The sequence below is a fragment of the Ipomoea nil genome, unplaced genomic scaffold, assembly GCF_001879475.1.
Source record: "Ipomoea nil cultivar Tokyo-kokei standard unplaced genomic scaffold, Asagao_1.1 scaffold2922, whole genome shotgun sequence".
Lineage (NCBI taxonomy): Eukaryota > Viridiplantae > Streptophyta > Magnoliopsida > Solanales > Convolvulaceae > Ipomoea > Ipomoea nil.
Window position 1 is genome coordinate 1079340 of NW_017619350.1, and position 20409 is coordinate 1099748.

The window sequence follows — 20409 nt, forward strand, 5'->3', positions numbered from 1 at the left end:
TGCGACAAGGGTTGTGCGGACCGCGATTTAAAAAGACATTGTTGTATGAGTTAGAAGAATATATTTTATAGGTTAAAAATTTAAAATAATACGGAGTATACAATATATTAATTTTTAGAGTAAGATAATATATTTTATGAGTTAGAATGTACATTATACTTTGTAATAACGTACATTATAAGTTACAAAAATATATGTTGTAGTAGATTTCGAGAAAAAAATTACACGAAACGACATTATTTTTAGATCATGATCCACATAGTTATGTGAGCTACGGTCCACACAATAACTATTGTGTGACAAGATATAAAGGCTGGTGGGGGTGCCAACAAGTTTGTGCTAAATGGGTTCAATTTAAATTCATTTGATTCAGCGACTCATTAAATAAGAGAATTAGTATTTGTGCTTACAAAATATTCTATTAGTTAAACTCTCACACTATAACTATTAAAGACTCGATCATGTATCTTTACCCACAATCTACTATCTGGGTTACAAGTGTGCAATAATAGGTTATTGTTTACCAAAAACCAACCATGACATAGCCCTAGTAGGATTTGAAGGATATTTTGTCCTACAGGAAGCCCCAAGGGCCAAGGCCACCTCCACGGCTTCTACCGAGTTGCCCCGGATGGACAAACCCTTCGGAGAAAGCAATGTAGTTCAACCGAAACAGACGATCAATCAGTGTTGTCAACTTGTCATAAATTATGTCAACTTGCCCACAAACACTGAAATTCATGTCGGAAACAATGGATTCCATGTAGGGTAAACCTTACAACAAAAGAGTGTATAACAAGACATCAAGATCACGTTTACAAAAACTACAGCCTACACTTCTAAAGCCTAAAGTTAACTGTGTCACAGAACACGAAAATTTTATGCTGATCTTATACAAATATGACTTCAAACTTTGCACATGCATTGCTTTCTATATGCTTCCTAAACTCACTATCCCCGTTAAACCTGAAAGAATAAAGCGCCTGTCTCTGAGTCAAGCCAAGAGGATATACGAGATGCACTTTGAGCTCATCGCCTCCTCGCAGAACTGGGGGCCTTTCTTCTTTCCAAATGGGGACGTGGTTTTGAGACTCGAACTTCTGTAACACTGCCGATTTGAACGCCTCCATTGTTAAATTAGTTGACCTGTCAAAAATAGTGAGGAATTTAGTAGTTGGCAGTTCCAAAAATCTTCCCATCCCTTGTGATGTTGCCTATTCCCCAAGATACATTATGCATAAAAGTGGATAGGAAGAAACTCATAAATAACAAAGCCAAAAGCATAAGCCCGAGGCATTGATGAATATACCTTAAGAAAATAGACTCCATCTTAAACCTCCCTCTTTCACGTACATATACATGATAAACAGTTTCCGAACCTCTTGTACATTTGCAGGGACGTTTTGCAAAGTTTGTACTGTTCTCTTCTTTCTCTTGGATCTTTGTTGCCAAGTGAATGCACAAACGACAAGATGAATGAACTGCTGCCATGTCAACTAGGGCTTTGAAAGAATCAGATGGACCTTCAAACTTCCACCTAACGAATAAACACTAAACTTTTATGCACAAACGAAGCGAATCCATGTATTGTTCCACAATTGGCATGGAAAATGAATGCAGCATTTATCCTCACCTTAAAGACTGATTGTATGCACTCGGATTTTCAGCAAGGTGCTTCATTGTCTTGGCAACCGACTCAACATCTTCAATGTTTTTTATATGTAAGATTGAACCAGGACAAGGAGCAAATTCTTGGATATTTGGAGCACCAACCACAACAGGGATAGAACCTACGAGTTTTTTCCCCCCCAGATAAATCTTTATCAGCAGGCAGCTAACATTAAGACCAACTTACATATCTTTTCAAGAATTTTCAAGATTGAGGAGAAAAAACAAACTATTGATACAGAAACAATCTTTAAAAAATAGATTAATATCTGAGTAGAGTAACAAGGAAAGCAGAGCCTAAGGGGGTGTAGAATTAAGAACAATTAATAAAATGGGAAGCAATACCAGCTACAAGAGATTGGAAGAACTTTTCAGTAACATAATCCTCCTCATTGGAATTTTCAAAAGCCAAGCTGAATTTGTAGTGCCTCAGAGTATCTACTTTGTCCACTGTAACAAAAATAAAAATTTAAAAATAATTTAAACACACACACACACACACACGTGTGCAAAAAAAATTCTAACCTCTGCCATCCTTATTTCGATGACAACTGCCATAAGAATCAATGCTGATGTTTTCCTTTTCAAGTGCTTCAAGAGCTTGCAACCGAAAATTGCGAGCACCGCAGTTAGAAATGAATGCAGCAGCCAGAGCCTTCTGTGTCTTAGGTTGGACTGGTGCCATAATGTCATACTCAGCCCATGAGAAATATCCAACAGGAACATCTGAAGAAAGACTTGTAGTCATTACAATGTCGTATCCCCTCCTAATAAATCATAGAGTTTAGAAAAGTTAGTTACATAATGTTCTCTGAATCAACTGTGTTAATATGAAATAAAATCTCTACTAAAGTAAGATCCATAAATTTCTCAATTAAAAAAAAAAAAGGTTCCATATTTCAAAATGTGTGATCCATATACAAGTTTTGTATTGCAGAAGTTGAAGTGCAAGACACGCCTATACTAATACACAATTGTCCTTGTCTTAATTGACATCTTCAGAAGCCCCAACTTGAAGGCAATGTGCATGTACAAGTAATAAAATAGTACATAAAGCTGGTGTAAACTCTGAAAGCCCTCTCAGGGTTACTGGCTGTATCTAAACTTGAGTCTCAAGTATAACTGATAAGTCAAGAACATAATTTTCACATTGGAATCAACAAAGAAAAGAGTGCAATTATTTTCAACTGTAAGGATCTACACGCTTTCTCCTAACTGCATACTGAGGTTGTGATTTTGCCATGTCATCGAAATGAAATCAAAAGATCCACAAAGTTACTGGACACTCATGTCTATATACAATACTGATAACTTTGCTGATTTCACATTTCCTATCTTTCCACTACTCTCACCCAATCCCATCCCTGCAGCCTTTCCAGATTTTGCACTTGAGCATCCCACCACAAATCAAAGCAACCTATATTAACACATCTTATTCTATTGATGTGCTTCACTATCCTTCTCTTTCCTTCATTACTATTCAGATTAACAAATCTGAAGAGGAAGTTGGTTCTCTAACTGTCAGAGAGTCAGATTTGCAGTCAATCATACATACCATCATGATTACAAATGGGCATGAATGCCAAAGCCCACAGATAGATCAAGTCTCCAAATGGAGGTCATAGAATCATTCAGTCTCAAAATAGCGTGCATGCCTTGTGACATTGAATGACAAACTTTAAGAAATTTTAGAAAAATAAAATTGATACTTTAAAGTGGCTCTTCATCTAGTCATCAAGCAAAAAAATTATAACCTAAGCAAATAACCAGACAGAATTTCTAAAGATAAGTTCAAACACAAATTTCAGTGAGAGAGTGAAGATTTAGATGGTCATGTGCACAAGCCTTTAGCTCAACGAAATAATACCCTAATACCGTGAGTCCTTTCACAGTGTGCTTACCCACCGTCTTGCCATAGCAATGTTGTTCTCAGCATAGTATTCTGCAGATTCCATCGACCGAAGTATACTAGCTGTGCCAGCTGATTGAGGCATTCCAAATGCAGCATCCGGCGTCCTGTCAGCTTGAGCTCCAAATTTACACCCCACAGCACAGAATTTCCATTCCTAGACAGCAAATACGAGAAAGTTGTTGGTATTTAAACAAAACATGAAATGCATCAATCTTCTGGCAGCTTCTCCCTCTTTGCCAATGTTCCAGTCTTACAATCCACAATTGCATTAGCAGAAATGTTAAGAGGGTATATATATAATCTTCAGATAAAGCTTCTAAGCTCATTGCTTCACAGCTCTGGTTTTAAGATTCCAGTGATTTCATCATACAGTTAATGTGCAGAAGCTACAATCTAAAAGGATTGCTATTTTTCTTCTGTTTCAAGATTAATTCACTTAATCATATGGAAAACATTAGCTATATATGTAAACTGAATCAACTGGGGAATATTAACTGAAATAGAAATAGGAACAGCGACAAGTAGGTTTCATGCATGTGGACGAACCTGTTCGCCACCGTGTACGAAAATTGGGTCATTTTCAAAATCTCTCGAATAAGTCACGGTATCCTCCTTCTCCAACCACTCTTCGCAGCTCTCCAATCCGGGGCGCGGATCCCGCTCAGCCGTGATCCCGGCCTCATCGGCGCCGCGAGCAGTAAAACCGTCAGCGGCGGCGGAGGGGACGGTGGACATCGACGACCGAGACGAGGTGGTGAACTGGTAGAAGGAGTCAGCCCAAGAGTTGACCAGGTCAACATTCTTTGCCATGTCGAGTCGGCCCAGAAAACCGATCTCAGCTACCACCACTAGGGCTACGAACAACGGCAGCCAATTGGACCACCTCTTCTTCGGATTGTTGGAGTACGGCGGCGACCCAGTTGAAGTGGGCCCATCTTCCATTTTCGGAAGCCTCTGAATTGGGAGCGTGGGAGCTGATGAGGCCATATTTTTCTTCAATTAGTTTGGATATCTCAACCTTCTCGGGTGCTTAATCCTCCACAACCATTGAAGAAGAGGAAGAGAGCTTGGTGAGAGTGTATTGTTGTTCAGAGGGAAAAAGTTGATGCACTTGAGTGGTTGGTGGGAATGAAAGGCGTTATAGGAGTGAAAGTCAAGTTTAAGAACCATAAAGTAGGATTGCCAGATTGAACTGGTAATCTCAAAGTCTACGCCTCGTTGGGTCTATTGGTTCGTTTTGGGTGCAGCCGTGAACCTCGCTTGTGCTAGATTCTCTCCCGCTTGGTTCACAAGAAGAAGAAGATAAATGGTAAAGGTGCCATGTGTAATATTACATGGAAAAATCATGTGTGATAAGTTCGGCCTAAATGAATTTTACAATTAAGATTTGAAAGTTGTTAGTTTCAATTATGTTTGATAAGTTTATTAAGGACTTAGGGGATTATGAAATCTAGTTCAATAGGATAGACTCGACTAATAAATTAACAGTGTTTAGATCTGACGAAATGAACATACATAACCACTCCCTAGAACATAAACCAACCAACATGTGACAAAGATTACAATGGACAATCAAATCTTAGACTATAGTGACCTAGGTCAACTCATTATAAGTTATAACATGTGCTAATGACAATATATATACTTTTTTTTTTGGTGTATAAATGAAATGGAGTCAACATCAACTCTCCAGTATCAAGAGAGATGATCACTTTGTTTGTTATAAACAAATTTAACAATAGATATTTAGTAGAAAATTGTGAGAAAGTAATAAACAGTCAATTGGTTTCTAATTAATTACTATTCTTTGTTGTTTTTCCCTTGCTCATACACAACTTCTTGTGGCATTAAGTACATCAGTATCAATTTCTTAATATCATGAATAAATATAATACAAACAAAAAATAAAAAGTAAAAAATTAAAATTATTAAAATTTTAAAACATATTTACAACTTTATAAGACAATCATTTAACAAGTATTCAGTACTAATGATTTTTAATGAACAACGTTCACTATAAAATTAGATTAATATTAGATAAATAGGAAGAATATGATAATATATTAATAGGGGCCCAAGCTATTAAAATGTTGTAAATGGGCTACAAATGGAATAAATACAATAAGGAGTCAAATCATATGCAAAAAGACCTAGCATATAAGCCCAACAAATGACATGTTGATTTGCTTGAAAGTCAACGAGCCATACTAACCCATGATCAACTACTGATTAGGTGAAAAATACAACTGAACACGCATGTGTTGATCCTTGGAAGGGACATGGTCCCCCTTTTACAATACTCCTTAGGACATAAGATTGAGGCAAACCCGTGTGATAGGATACCCAACAAACCACAATCACACATGTTTCCCTATTAATCGTCATATTTCTTGCAAGTTTGCAATGATGCCCACAAAGCTAAAAAATGATAACAGTTCCCAAGCATTCCTTTTAACAGGCTTTGCGCTTTGGCATCTTGCATGTTATATCTTATCACACTTTGTCCTCCAAACCCTTTCCCATTATTTAGTTTGGATCTCATTCATCAAGTATTTGCACTTCATCCCCGTTAACTTTACTTCTCAATCCAATTCAACCTCCAAACTCCATTCTCATCCAATTTAAGCCCAAAAACCTTGCTCGTGGGCTCATATTATTTCAACTCTTTTGGCCCAAGCTCTATAGTACTATCAAATACTATTCAAGATTCCTAAAAAATAAATCTTATATGATTGAAAAGTAGAAACATAAAATTTAAAAAGTAACAGAAGTTAGTTGACTAAGAGTGTGACGCAAATCTTACTCACTCACATTAATATATTAAAATCATGTCTAATTAAAGAGTATATAATTTTTATCACATATATTGATTTGATGGACAAATAAAATAAAATAAATAAAAATTATCTTAATTAATCAAATACTGAGTAAAAAATAAAATACATATAATATTACACATTTATTATCCAACAAAAATATATGAAACGGATATTTAGAAGTTAGAAGTGAACCAACTGAGGTTAGAAACGTGTCCATGTACTATTGTGGATACACGACATAGCTGATAATTTAGACGTCCATGTCAATCATTCACGCGGAAGCTGCACCATATGCAAAGAGCCAAAGACCAATATGAATGGCGCATTCATCGTGCGCACGTTCATATATTCGCAGTGCTTGGTAGCCTCTAATCTAGACTCTAGGCCCATTCATCTTTTCCACCCTCTGTACAATTCAATGGTACTGTGTTTGCTTTACTAGAATTAAAATTATTAGCAAACGAAACCCAAGGGCCAATGCCTAATATTGTTAATTACTTTTAACGCAAATGCTGAAATCTCTAACTTTCAGGATTATAAGAGCATCTACCATGGTTAAGTTTTTTTTGTGATTTTTTAAAAGTTTTTATAAGTGTAATTAGGAAAGAGAATATGAGATGAGAAAAAAAAAATAAACTAAACTAATTTTATATATAAAAAAGTAATAAAAAAAAGGTCACACGCGCTGTGTGAGTTGGGCGCACTGGTGACCTTCACGCACAACACGCAAGGCTGTACATTTTCGTCTGTGAGGCCCATATGTCTGTAAATAACTCCATCATTGCAGTTGCTCATCTTTCTTCTCTCTCTTGCACTCTTTCTCCGCCAAATGTGCATGTACTGTTCCAATATCTCCCAAAGATCAACTGATAAGGAGTTTAAGAACAAACAATTCAGTTGATTCCTTAGGTTGTGTTTGGAAACTCAAAAAAATGATTTATTTTGATGTAATTGAAAAATACAGTCAACGGAAAACATTTTCCGTTGACTAGAAAAAGTCTAGTCATTTTGGCGGAAAAATGACTTCAGCCAAAATTTGACAAAAGTCATTTTCCTTCACACTCAGAACAAGGTTTCCGACGGAAACCATAAGTATGGTTTCTGCCGAAAACCATAATAGCTATGGTTTTCGGCGGATTTTTTTTTTTTTTTTTTTTTTAAACGCAAATGCTGAAATCTCTAGCTTTCGAGATTGTAAGAACATCCACAATGGTTGAGTTTTTTATTATTATTTTTTTTTTGGTTTTTTAGAAGTTTTTGTAAGTGTGATTATGAAAGAGAATATGGGAGGGGAGAGAAAAAATAAAAGAAAATTTAAAAAATTGATTTTATATAATAATAATAATAATAATAATAATAATAATAATAGCACTATCAGGCACGCTGTGTCAGCGCGCCTGACGCGCCCGCTGGGTGCACTGGTGACCTTCACGCACAGCGTGCAAGGCTGTTGATAGTGTTAATACACGTGGACATAAGAGTAGTCTAAATAACCTAGCACGAGGGCCGACTGACGGCGGTCGGGCAGCTCTGAACCAGGTATCTTTAATCTTCCCAAAAGTCCCCTCATCCTGGTCCTTGATTAGTATTTATAGCATTCTTCGGTGTCGGCATGTAATACACACGTTCCTTACGTGTCACCATATAGGACTAGCTTTTTGGTCACACTTACCACTGACACGTGTCTCCTTCCTAACACCGGCGCTAAGGTAAAGGGATCAGGAAAGTGACGGGTCGGGCGGTGCGGTCGGGAAGAAAGGAGCGGTCAAGACGACTTGAGCAAGAGCAAGCGGTGGAAGTAACTTTCCGATCAAGCAAAGCACACGTGGCGACATCGGTTGGGATTTATCCTACGAGCTGTAAATTTTCTTCTGTGGACCCATATGTCTGCAAATAACTCTAGCCTTGCAGTTACTCATCTTTTTTCTCTCTCTTGCACTCTATATCCACCAAATGTGTCTGTACTGTTCCAATATCTTCCAAAGATCCACTGATATCCATGCTCTAAGGAGTTAAAGTACAAACAATTCAATTAATTCCTTATGTTGTGTTTGAAAACTCAGGAAATGATTTCTGGAAATCATTTTTCGAATTTTCAGTGTTTGGATGCAATTGAAAAATACAGTCAACGAAAAATATTTTCTGATTGTGAAAAATCTAGTCATTTTAGTGGAAAATGACTTCAGCCAAAATTTGACAAAAGTCATTTTCCCTCACACTCAGACCAAGGTTCCCAACGAAAACCATAAAAACAGTTTTATTATTATTATTTTTTTGTTATATAAATAATATCATTTTTAATATTATTATAAATATTTTCATTTTCTAAATAAAATATTTAAAATGTTTAATTATACAATTCTACTCATTTTTTTATAAAATGAACCAAACGCACAAAAACAGTTGTATGCTATGCAACCAAACACGGGAAAGGAAAAAGTTTTATGAAAAATGACTCATTTTTCAGAAGTCATTTTTCTGCTTTCCAAATAGACCCTTAATAATGGAATGAATTGTAGGTAAGGATTAATGATACATTACTGAGTCATGATAGTGTCTGGTTAAACTCAATATGGTGGGTTTATTGTAGGCATCAGGTACTGATACTCCCACTTAATCGGTCGTTACGTCATTGTAATTTACTCATATGCTATCTTGTTGGGTCGGGATGTGTGGTCGGAGGTAAAAAAAAAAAAAAATGCGTCTTTTATGAACAAATAATTAAATCACAGTAATTCAATATTGTCTTATGTAGAAAGATGAATGTCTTATTTACAAAATCTCACTCCATAAGAATAAACTATAACATTGTAACTATAAAAACTCATATATGTATCTTTGATGTAATCTCCCACCCAATAATCAATTTAACTCCACATACAATTTCCCTAAAATAGTGTTAAATGCCTACCATTTTTTAGTTAATCTCGTACATTAAAACCTGAAAACGTAAACAAAATGCGTACATGTGCAATTATTCGTGTACCCACAATTCCCAGTGCGATCAATCTTCAAATGTCTCTTTTGTCTATCTACAAGCAGCATGCCAATTAACATCTCACACGTAGCCCTTGTCGGAAAAGCCTGAATGAACGGTATAGATCCTCCAACCTGTCGCCCTCCCATTGGTTCTGCGTTCACATCAAGAGCCCACTGTCGACGTCAATTGATCCACGTTGCGGACGCTGGAGGCGCCACGTATTATATCCGAATTAAAAAAGAAAACAGAGGGAAAGTGAGCGTGACGTTATTTTGCGGTATTTAAAAAGCCGGGTGGACTCGTGTCCCAGACAAGGCTTAAACACTTGTCCGCTCCGCCAAGCCTCAGCCGGCGAAGAAGAAGAAGAAGGAAGAAGCAACCGTCACGATTGTTCCACCCATCCTCTCTCTCTCTCTAAAAGGGTAAGATCGTCTTTCTCCTTTCAGTTTCCACTGTATATTTGATATTTCTCTCTCATTTTTATGTATTATCTGCTCCGTTGTCCTCGGGGGCCAATGGAAGAAGGTTTTAGGTTTTCATCATTGTTCCGGTCACGTAATGATGATGTTGACTGAAAATGGATTGAAGTTTTTAGCGGAGAGAATGGATTTAACGTTAAACAAAGTTGAAATGAGAAATATAGTTCATGTATGAGCTGAATATAGATCAGTCATTGGAATTTCGGTTTGAATATAGCGAGATGCATTTGGAATCTGATTTGAGAGAGATATAGAGATTCTAATTTAGTGGTTTCTGAAGCGGATTGCTTTCTCCATTTTTTCTATGCTGAATTGGGTTCTTCTTCAGTGATGTCAAATCTAACAGGGAGATTCTAGTTGGCACTTGGCATGCCTTTGACGTGTTTATGAATTTGCCCATAAGGACCATAATATCTAACTTATCTTCTTAATCTAACTGCTTGTGTTATAATGGCAAAAAAGTTTGTGTTTTGATGTGGACAGAGTTTGGTGGGAGGCAGTATATAGTGTGGTGTGTCATGTGTGTGCAGAACTTCACATGCAATGTTGATTCCCAGAGTGTATTTTTGAATTCTTTATGTTCTTTCTATTTAAGGCAAAAAATTTATTTTGAGGAAAATGTGAGCAAAGAGAAATTCCCAGTTTATCTTGCCCTTACCCCATCTAGGAACCAACTAAGCTGCTCGTGCAGGCAATTGCCAGTTTATCTGATTGAATTCCTTGCATATTAGAGATTATGATGATGATTTGAGATCTTATTTGGATAATGGATTTGTTAAAACTTTTTGTCAGCTGTGTGATCTGTTTCTTGGATAATGGGGTCATACTTGGACTTTAAGAACTTTGTGGAGACACCACAGCCAGAAGGTAATGGAGGGAAGCCAGCCAGTCATTTCCCTTTGGCTCGACAATCTTCGATATACTCGTTGACATTTGATGAGCTCCAGACTACATTTGGTGGACTTGGGAAGGATTTCGGGTCTATGAATATGGAGGATCTTTTGAAGAGCATTTGGACTGCCGAGGAATCTCAACCGTTCCAGGCATGTTGTGCTGGTGCAGGAGATAATGGTAGTGTCCCTGGTGGGAACTTGCAGAGACAAGGCTCTCTAACGCTGCCCAGGACGCTCAGTCAGAAAACTGTGGATGAAGTGTGGAAAGACTTTCAGAAAGACACTGGTGCCACCAAAGATTGTGGCTATGGTGGATCAAGCTTTGGCCAAAGACAATCTACTTTGGGGGAAATGACATTGGAAGAGTTTTTGTTCAAAGCAGGGGTTGTAAGAGAAGAAATGGTTCCAAATAGTGTTGGATTTGGCAGCAGTGTGACTCAGCTGAATAGTATGGGATTTCAAGAACCAGGAAAACAAATCACAGATAATAACAGTGCTGCAGCCATTCCTGGTGCATCTAATCCAATGCTTAGTGCAGGAGCCACCAGATCTACCCAGCAACAACCTTTGCAGCATCATCAACAGCTTCAGCTTCACCAACCACTTTTTCCTAAACAGACAACCTTGGCCTTTGCCTCTCCAATGCAATTAGGAAACAATCCTCAGCAGGCTAGCTCAGGAGCAAGGCGTCCTGCTCTTGGAATGGTAAGTCCTCCACATAACACTAATCCTGTTCAGGGAGAACTTATCCAAGGAAGTGCGAATAGCATGGCAGGATTACGCCGCAATGGGGCTGCAGCAGCAGGAGGAGGAAGAGGAGAAGGATCCCCTGGAATTCCATTGTCTTCAGATGTGGCTCTTAACAGTAATCTGGGCATGCCATCACTATCCCCTTCGCCTTATGCATTTAACGAAGGCGGGAGAGGGAGGAGAGCATGTAACTCTATAGAAAAGGTAGTGGAGCGGAGGCGTAAGAGAATGATTAAAAACAGAGAGTCTGCTGCAAGATCACGAGCCAGGAAGCAGGTTATCTACATAAATGAAGCATTACTTGTTGCAGATTCTAGTTTTCTCTTCTGGCTCCAATAAAATTATTGGTTCCCCTTTATCATGCATTAACATCCATTGCATAAACATGGCAGGCTTATACCTTTGAGTTGGAAGCGGAAGTAGCAAAGCTTAAAGAAATCAACCAAGAACTGATGAAAAAACAGGTATGTCTGTGAAGCCAACAAATCTAAGGTTGTTTTGAAAATACAATGACCATAATCACTCGTGTATGTGTGTTTCCACAGGCTGAATTTCTGGAGAAGCGGAAAAATCAGGTAAAAATGCATCTAACTGAAGTTAGCTTTAGTACCAATGTCATTACATTACATGTACCATCCAGTGTGTGAATCCATATAATCGAAGTCTAATATGATTACTGAATACTAAATGTCATGATAGTGAACAAAAAAGAAAAGGTGTTTGTTCCTTAAAAAGACAACGTTGGGGCATCTGTTTTCATGAAATAAATCTTGTAGTCTTGTTTATGGAGTATGGGTTTTGATGCTCATATTGGATGTGTCTGTCTGTCCACAGATGAGGGAGAAAATGTTTGTGCCATGGGAAAGTAAACCAAGATGCTTGAAGAGGACGCTTACTGGGCCTTGGTAATAGAGTGGAATGGATGCATAAATTTAAGATTTGTGCAAAGTCAGTCTCTAATTAGATTAGGAGGTTTAATTTGGACAATGTTCTTCATGTATAAAATTGTTGTGATCTGAATTTCAGATCTTGTTCTTCCCCTTATAGCTAGCTAGCTAGCTAGCATTGTGCATATATATATCTGAGACTGCCATTTCTGTAAATTATGGACAATGATTTTTTAAAACTATCTTGTTTTTGTTTTGTTTTTTTTTTTAAAAATAAATTTATTACAAAGATAAACGTGAATTTTCATATTTTTACTAACCAATCAGCTAAAAAACATGTTATTGGGCTGGGCTAGTGGCCTGATGGGTTAATGAAGTAGAAATGGGCTAATCTAAGACACACACGAGAGTAATGATGAACTCCATAAACTCAAATAAATCAAATCAATTTAACTTACAAATATAACATTAAATTATACACTTTTATGTCGCAAATTATGCTCTGAAAACGTGTTTACCATACGCATGATGAACACAAGGGTAGATTCATAATTTATATGCTGTAAATTCATAATTTTGTTTTTCATTTGTTGTTAACAACGTTTCTCTCTTCACAATCGCATTATTTCATCTTTGCAATACAAATATTATGAATCTACAGTATAAAAATTATGAATCTATGACTTAAAAATTATGGATCTATCCCGTGTTCATTGTGAGTATAATGAACACGGTTTCACAGTATAACTATTGCTTTTGTGTACAAAGAATTTAACACAAATTCAAACTTTATCCCAATTGTCATAGCCAATATAGATTCATAACTCACCCCCTCGAATCTGAATAGCAAAATAAGCACATTATGCTTTAATAGAGATAAATAATAAATGTAGTATGATTCTAGTACAATAATATTAAAAATCATTTTTAACTATCACAATCAAATTCGTTACACTTTTTTTTAGTGTAATTTATATTTCCCATATAATTTGTGAACTACTCCGTATTAGATGAAAATATTATTTATCCCGTGTATATTTTTAAATAATAATTACAATATTTGTAGTCATTAAAAAAAAAAAAAAAAAAAAAAAAAAAAGGAGCACGTTACCGAATTACCGTCGTCCTCCGCTCTGATTCTCTGAGTATTTTTTAAATTGTATCTGGAAATCGTGGATCTTCCTTTCGGAGTTCGCCCTAGAACACTACTCAATACTGCTGGGAATTGATCTATTTCTGGAAATCTGATGATCGTACTGAAAATGGCTTCGAGTTATGCCACTCCTTCCTCTTTACCACTCCCGCAGGCGCCTCTCCGCCACCGCTCTCTCTGTTCGTTGCCGTCCAACTTCCCGCAGAAGGTGAATCTCAGATTCCTTTTGCCATTACAGCTCAAGAGGAGCTTGAAATCTCCATCTGCTTCCCATTTGCGCATATCTTGTCTCCGTGGCTCCAAAGGTCTGGAAACTGATCACTCTCTCTCTCTCTCTCTCTCTCTCTCACTTGATACTGTGTGTAATTTAGAACCTGATTGCGGATTTCCGATATTTATGCTTCTCAGAATTTGTAAATCATATTGCATGGTTTCAAATTTCAAACAGTGCATAATTGGATCCGAGTAAAATATATCGTGGTCTGAATGTCTGATTCAATAATCAACTCGCCTAGGCTAGAAATGGCTTATTGGCTACTTCAAAAAATTTGCTGAGTTACACTTGAAGCCTTTTCTCTTCTGTTTAAGTTCAGTTTTTAGGTACTTCTAGGGATTTGCTTGTTTAGGCTGAAGGGTGGCAAGGAAAGACATGGAGGAATAGAGATGGTGAAATTACATAGGAACACAGCTGTGTAGAAAAATTAATGACACTTCCTGCGGTGATTTTAAGTTGATTAGCTGACTTGATTGCCTTACCTTTCTCAGTAGCATAATTGCCTTGTTTCTCTTTGTAAAATTCATGATGCACAATAGCCATATATACCCTTTTCTTCTGTCCCAGATTGCTATGCATGGGTTCCAATTGGACATTATTTTTCCTTGGTGAGTTTCCCAGACCTGCTAAAGGCAATTGGAAATTTGTTGGTCTCCTAATTGAGAGATTGTACTCATTCACCTTTGTTTTGGTATGGATGCGTTGAACATAAAATTAGTTTTGTTAAAATGGAAGAAATTAAATATGGAAGTGATCATCAGTCAGGGTTGAAGCATATGAAAATGGAATCATTTGGAGTTTATGTTGTCATTTCTTTTGGCCGCTAAGTGTTCTCTCTTGCTGTATGCTTAGGATGGAATCTGTTATGAATACTTCTATATATGTATTTCTGGGAAATTTGGCGGTTTGATCTTAAAACATTGTTGGCTCTTTAATTCCAGTCATGTTATTTTATTTTATTTTTACCAAATCTTCTTTGTCTATAAGCTGGCTTTGGAAATCCCTTGAATCTTGATGGTATCCTCTTATTTCAAAACTCACAAGTCATAAATATGTATTGCCATATATCTATTTGTTATTACTTCTTTTCTTCTATATATTTACTTTTGCATATTTTCAGACTGGACTGATTTGTGAAGCTATGTGATTTTATATATATATATATATATATATATATATATATATATCTGTGTGTGTGTGTGTGTGTGTGCAATATGTTGCAAATTAGTGAAATGTTTAATTTCACTATAGCCTTATTGGAGTTTTTGATTCTTGAGTTTAGGATTAAAAACTTGAGAATTGGTGGAGGAGAGTGGGATTTGAAAAGGTTAGATGATGGAATATTGTTTGTTTTATGTGTTTGGTTTTACTACCTTAGCTGTTGTAAGCCAACTCGACCGATCGGAAACAAGAATATAGTACTCAAGAAAATTGGAGAGAGTAGAATGCTATTATTGCTTAGAGAATGAAAAATTTTGAACCGTTTACAAACCCTTCTTCAGGGTATTTAATTATTTATAGGCCTCCGATTCTAATTCGAGTGCTGGACTAAAATAGGAAAGTGATCTTGGAAATCACGGGCCATTAATTATAGATTTGATTGACCAAGGAAATTTGGAAAGTGCTCCCCTAAACGGCATAATCTCTGGAATGAGATCAGATCCTCTAGCTGTACCTAGGACGATCGCTAGCCCTCCTCTATTCAACCCATCAATATGATTCTCGGATCATGACCTCAAAGCATCTAGGCGACAACTTAGCATTGAACTTCGGTTGTTATTTTTGTAACTGAGATTTTTGGCAGAGGTGTGTTGTATCTTTTGCTGAGGATATGAATTTTTATTCTTAATACCACTTGTGACAGGATACTTAATGAAAACTGAATACATTAAAAACTTGATTATATTCGCTTCATGTTTTGTGATTTACAGCTGCAGTTGTCACCGGTAAGTCGTGGAACAAATTGGTTCTGAGCAGTGATGTGCCTGTACTGGTCGAGTTTTATGCCAGTTGGTGTGGCCCCTGCCAGATGGTCCACAGGGTGATTGATGAAATCGCAACTGATTATTCAGGAAGAATAAAATGCTTTGTACTCCACGCAGATACCGACTTGCAAATTGCTGAGGATTACGATATCAAGGCAGTGCCGGTAGTCTTGTTGTTTAACAATGGAGAGAAATGTGGTTCTGTCATCGGTACCATGCCTAAGGAGTTCTATGTGGCGGCCATAGAGAGGGTCTTAAGCAGTTCACAGTGTTCGTAGTCACGAAGTTTCACTGGCCCAATCCGATCCACCAATGGTTAACTTTATGGTTTTACGTTTGTTAAAGCTTTGTAAATGTTCGGTTTTTTACTATCTTTACCACGTAGTGAACTTGGTGCTAGCTAAACTTCCAAATTGCATTTTACTCTTCTTGTCTTGCAAGGTATAACGAAATAATATGGGACTAGTTGTACAAAAAATTTGTCTGGCAATGGCATTGCCGAATATTGACGGGATTTTTTAATATTTTATAATTCTTTGTTTACACTCTTATTATATTGTGGACTTGCAATGTTGCATTTTGTTTGATGAGTTTAACCAAGGTGTTGATAAGAATCAAATTTGCATTTTGTTTGGTGAGTTTAATCAAGAAGGTGTTGATAAGAATCAAATTCGTGACTTTCTAGTACTAAAATACTTCTTTTGGCTACTAATCCGGCCAAAGGATGTTGCGTTTGACTACATGTTTTAAAAAAAAAAAAAAAAAAAAAAAAAAAATCAAATAGAAGGGTTCAATACTTCAATCCGAAACAGTTAATCTCATCTCGTTTTAACTTTGTCATTAAGTCTGTGACTCAATTTTGCTCCCTATAGACATGTTTAATCGTAACTTCTCAATCTTAACATGTTTGAACAATTAAACCCCTTTCACTTTGAATCAACAGCTTTGACTCTAGATTCATAGTGAAGAGTGCTAAATCTAGTGATCACATTAACATGTAGGGAGCCACCTCAATATAGATTGTAAAGTGCACAAAAGAAGTCACATAACTACTCAAAGTTTTCGGACCCTTCTTATTTTCAGCATTGCAATCACTATAGAAATTCGTTTTCTCCATAAAACAGTACTCTTTTAATTACTCCATTTATTACAGCCATTAACAGGCACGCATTCTTTGAAGCTTTGAACGTGCGGAGCATTATAGATACGCGTATTAAAACCCAATATCCCAAGATCGACAACTTTCCACCCTGTTCAAGCTATAATATATATGGATAATGAATTACTAAGTACCCAGCAGCGGTGCGGGGTGCTCCGCTGGGTGCACGTGGGCGGGAGTGTGCTCCAGCTACACGTGCATCATTGGGGAAGCAATGGTTGAAGCTGTACCGGCAAGTTTGCCGGGTTGACTACAGACAAACCGGGTCGTCCGGTACCTGGCACCACACTGTTGCCAAGACCGACTCCCCACTACGCGACGATGCTTCATATCTCATTGTTTTCTGATAACTCTAATTAGCATTATACGCCTACACCAAGCTGGACCGGCAAGTAAATCCTGTTTGCTCTGTCGGGTCGGAGTGTAGGGCCCCTATGGTTGGAAATTAATCATTTTGGAGTAAGTAAGTCCTGTTTGGTAATATAGTTACTTTATCAGTCAATTTTAACTTATTTGACCATTTTTAGGTGCATGTTTGACTTAGTTAAATATTCAATATAAGTGTTTTATTAATTAGCTTTTTGTAACAAATTATTAGCTTTCGATCAATTTTTTTAGAAAGTCATTTTACATGTAATCAGTTATCAGCTACCAACTAATTTACCAAACATCTTTCTATAATAAGTTAATGCTATCAACTACTCAAACTCACTAACCCAATCAGTTAACAACTATTTACCAAACATCCCCTATATGTTGAACTTCATTAACATACTCTAAGTCCATAAGCACATAAGTCGAACTAATCTAATTTCAAAACTTAATATCAAACTGTACACTTTTACATACAAAAAATAAATCTAAATCCATACTTCTAATGTTTATAGTAAGAATCGAAACATACCTTACCTTGAAAACAATTCTTAAGTAAAATTTATCACTTACTAAAAAATTCATACAATAAACTCACTCGATTAAAATAATATTAACAAAAAATAAACTTAAGATTTTTAAATACAAAGATTATATGCTCTATTCATGGGTCATTTTGCCGGTGAGGAAGAATTTGAACATGGTTTCCCTGAAAAGGAAATGTCTAACATGGGATACAAAAGAGGGAAATTGTTTTTCCCTTAGGCGAAATTGTACTTTTGGTATGTTGCCTAAGGGAAAGACAATTTCCATGTCTATTTTTGAAATACGTTGAACCACCGTATTTGTGCAGTATTTACGTATTAACGTCGTATTTACTTAACAATCAACGTATTTACTTATAAAACAATGTATTTATAGGTTTAAATTAACGTATTTACGTTTGAACGATCGTATTACAATTTTTTTAGAAAAAAAAAAGGCAGAATAAACATTAAATAAATTAAGGTGTTCGATTATTTTGTTGATTTGATGTTAATTAGTAGAAGGACGAATAAATAATTGATGCAAACTCCTCAAATAATTTAGCTATTGTGATTGATGTTGTTAAACAAAAAAATATTGCAGTAGAGAAATTAATTATCAAGATCTCAACATGAAAGCTATACCTATATTTTGACACATCGTTAACTTTTTTCACAGAACAGTGGGAAGAAATAACAACACATTTTAATATTAATACAACCGAGGACGATGTCGTTTTATTCAGTTTGGAGGACAACAGTGTTCTCCTGTTGGTCATTGGTACATGTCATGTTGAAAATATTTATCCATGGTCGGTTAAATATTTCATTAATGACCATGTCTATGGTGAACTATACACTTTAGACGTATAATAATAATCCTGTTACACGTTTCGATGATTTTATTATACTGTACCTATGTTTCACTTTTAATTATTATTTTTACTTGTATTATTGTCTACTCATAAATTTTTTACTAAATATCACGACAATTTTATATTTAAATATTTAATTAACAACACAACATTATTATACAGGAGAACAAAATTAATACAGCATTATTATACAAAATTACTAAATTAATACAGTTAACACGGCATTATTATACACAATTACTAAATTAATACGGTATATAGCTTTGTAAATACGTTAATGTTTATGTTGCCAAACACTTAGGCGAAATTACAAAACATCAATTTCGCCTAAGGGAAAGGCACTTTCCCTGATTGGTATCCCAGTTTGGAAATTTCCCTATTTCGAATCCCACGCTCAATACTTTCCCCGATGAGTTAATGATCCCTCTATTCATTCTATCTCCTCTTTTGGACGGAGCAGACGTATTTGCATATACAAAACTTGAAGAAGGTGGCTATAAATTAAAACGTACACGCACAAGTATGTTCACCGTAAAGGTTGTCAGGGTTTAGAGTGGACGGTTCATGTATCATAATGCGATAGGGAGATTGGGGAGAGGGACAACCTGGGGCCCCTCACATTCTCTCTGTTCATCTTTGACCTTGACCACCCATATTGGCCAGCAAAAGATCTGACCCACCGTACAAGCCAAAATCAGCACCTAATTCAATTCGGTGGACTAATCTACTGCTTCTGGTACTAAAACACTAATGTCTATTTCAACCACTTAATTATAGGTAAGATAAATTGAATTATCTATTTAAGTAGATCACTATAAATTATAGAAAATAATTTTATTTATTTATTTATACAAAGCAATTTTTTTATTAACTAAGATCATAAAGTAGACTTTACTTAAAAGTATACCTTTTAATAGTAACTGATTTTAGCAAATGCAATGACTATAATCCAGATAATAAATATTTTCAAAAAATATATATATATAAAATCCAGATAATAAGATCATTTATTCCCTTTTTGCAACTCTGTTTTATGGTTGGTGCAAGCCTGGCCCCCATCATCGAAACTTCCTAGCTTTATCATCATTTAATTCAATTTAATGTATCCACCTCGAATTCTCCGATACAAATTCAAACTCATCTGTGTTGCTCATGCAAAAATGGCACCCTAACATAAGTAATAGAACCCCACCCCTATTTCTTTTTAAAAGAATAATGTTATTTTTTCATACTAAATTTACCTCTAATTTCAAGTGATAATAATACTTCTTTATGTTTAGTGGGTGCTTATGAATTGATTGATCTAAATTTAAAAATTTTATTTAATAATTAAATTTTGTAAAAATAACCAGTCACAAAAATGTTACATTATAAATGAATATTAAGAGAGATGTGAAAGAAATAACAAAATAGAGTATTAGTTACTCTTTATTGCTAACATTACTAGTATAACCAAACAATATAAACCTATATAGAGATTACGAAAGTTTCTTCATTGATAAGCGATAACTAAATTGGTTTTCAAGTGGAATATTGCATCCAATAATATAGGATTCATGTGAGTTTCACTCTCATGTAGGAGTAGTTTTTTGTAAGCATTAAGCATTAGTTCTCCACCTAAAGAAAAACTAAATCAATATAATTTAATTCATTCAAAATCCATTATATTTGACTTTAAC

General features: G+C 35.9%; 3 protein-coding genes across 4 annotated transcripts; 2 read left to right on the forward strand and 1 right to left on the reverse strand.

Moving 5' to 3' along the window:
• Window positions 1-708: 708 nt before the first annotated feature.
• Window positions 709-4880, reverse strand: LOC109161366 (putative fucosyltransferase-like protein). Its single transcript, XM_019309729.1, has 7 exons — window positions 4127-4880; window positions 3574-3734; window positions 2194-2435; window positions 2014-2118; window positions 1634-1790; window positions 1310-1537; window positions 709-1146 (listed from the first exon to the last, which is right to left on the reverse strand). The coding sequence occupies exons 1-7, from the start codon at window positions 4565-4567 to the stop codon at window positions 891-893; spliced, it is 1590 nt and encodes a 529-aa protein (XP_019165274.1). The 5' UTR covers window positions 4568-4880; the 3' UTR covers window positions 709-890.
• A 4795-nt stretch (window positions 4881-9675) lies between these two features.
• Window positions 9676-12645, forward strand: LOC109161367 (ABSCISIC ACID-INSENSITIVE 5-like protein 4). 2 transcript variants are annotated; one of them, XM_019309731.1, is made up of 5 exons: window positions 9676-9801; window positions 10651-11777; window positions 11894-11965; window positions 12047-12076; window positions 12336-12645. In XM_019309731.1, the coding sequence occupies exons 2-5, from the start codon at window positions 10674-10676 to the stop codon at window positions 12408-12410; spliced, it is 1281 nt and encodes a 426-aa protein (XP_019165276.1). In that variant the 5' UTR covers window positions 9676-9801; window positions 10651-10673; the 3' UTR covers window positions 12411-12645. The 2 variants fall into 2 exon arrangements, with proteins under 2 accessions (XP_019165276.1, XP_019165277.1); XM_019309732.1 differs by lacking the exon at window positions 9676-9801 and having other exon boundaries at window positions 9836-11777.
• An 838-nt stretch (window positions 12646-13483) lies between these two features.
• On the forward strand, window positions 13484-16319 carry LOC109161371 (thioredoxin M3, chloroplastic-like). The gene is made up of 2 exons (XM_019309736.1): window positions 13484-13846; window positions 15747-16319. Exons 1-2 carry the CDS (start codon window positions 13636-13638, stop codon window positions 16076-16078), a joined length of 543 nt encoding a protein of 180 aa, XP_019165281.1. The 5' UTR covers window positions 13484-13635; the 3' UTR covers window positions 16079-16319.
• Window positions 16320-20409: the final 4090 nt, after the last annotated feature.

Coding starts and splice junctions, on each gene's coding strand:
- LOC109161366 (XM_019309729.1), bottom strand. CDS start 4,567: ATGGCCTCATCAGCTCCCACGCTCCCAATTCAGAGGCTTCCGAAAATG. Junction 2,119..2,193: donor TCGAAATAAGGATGGCAGAG/GTTAGAATTTTT, acceptor TTTTTGTTACAG/TGGACAAAGTAGATACTCTG. Junction 1,147..1,309: donor ATGGAGTCTATTTTCTTAAG/GTATATTCATCA, acceptor TATTTTTGACAG/GTCAACTAATTTAACAATGG.
- LOC109161367 (XM_019309731.1), top strand. CDS start 10,674: ATGGGGTCATACTTGGACTTTAAGAACTTTGTGGAGACACCACAGCCA. Junction 11,778..11,893: donor GATCACGAGCCAGGAAGCAG/GTTATCTACATA, acceptor TAAACATGGCAG/GCTTATACCTTTGAGTTGGA. Junction 12,077..12,335: donor TGGAGAAGCGGAAAAATCAG/GTAAAAATGCAT, acceptor GTCTGTCCACAG/ATGAGGGAGAAAATGTTTGT.
- LOC109161371 (XM_019309736.1), top strand. CDS start 13,636: ATGATCGTACTGAAAATGGCTTCGAGTTATGCCACTCCTTCCTCTTTA. Junction 13,847..15,746: donor TTGTCTCCGTGGCTCCAAAG/GTCTGGAAACTG, acceptor TGTGATTTACAG/CTGCAGTTGTCACCGGTAAG.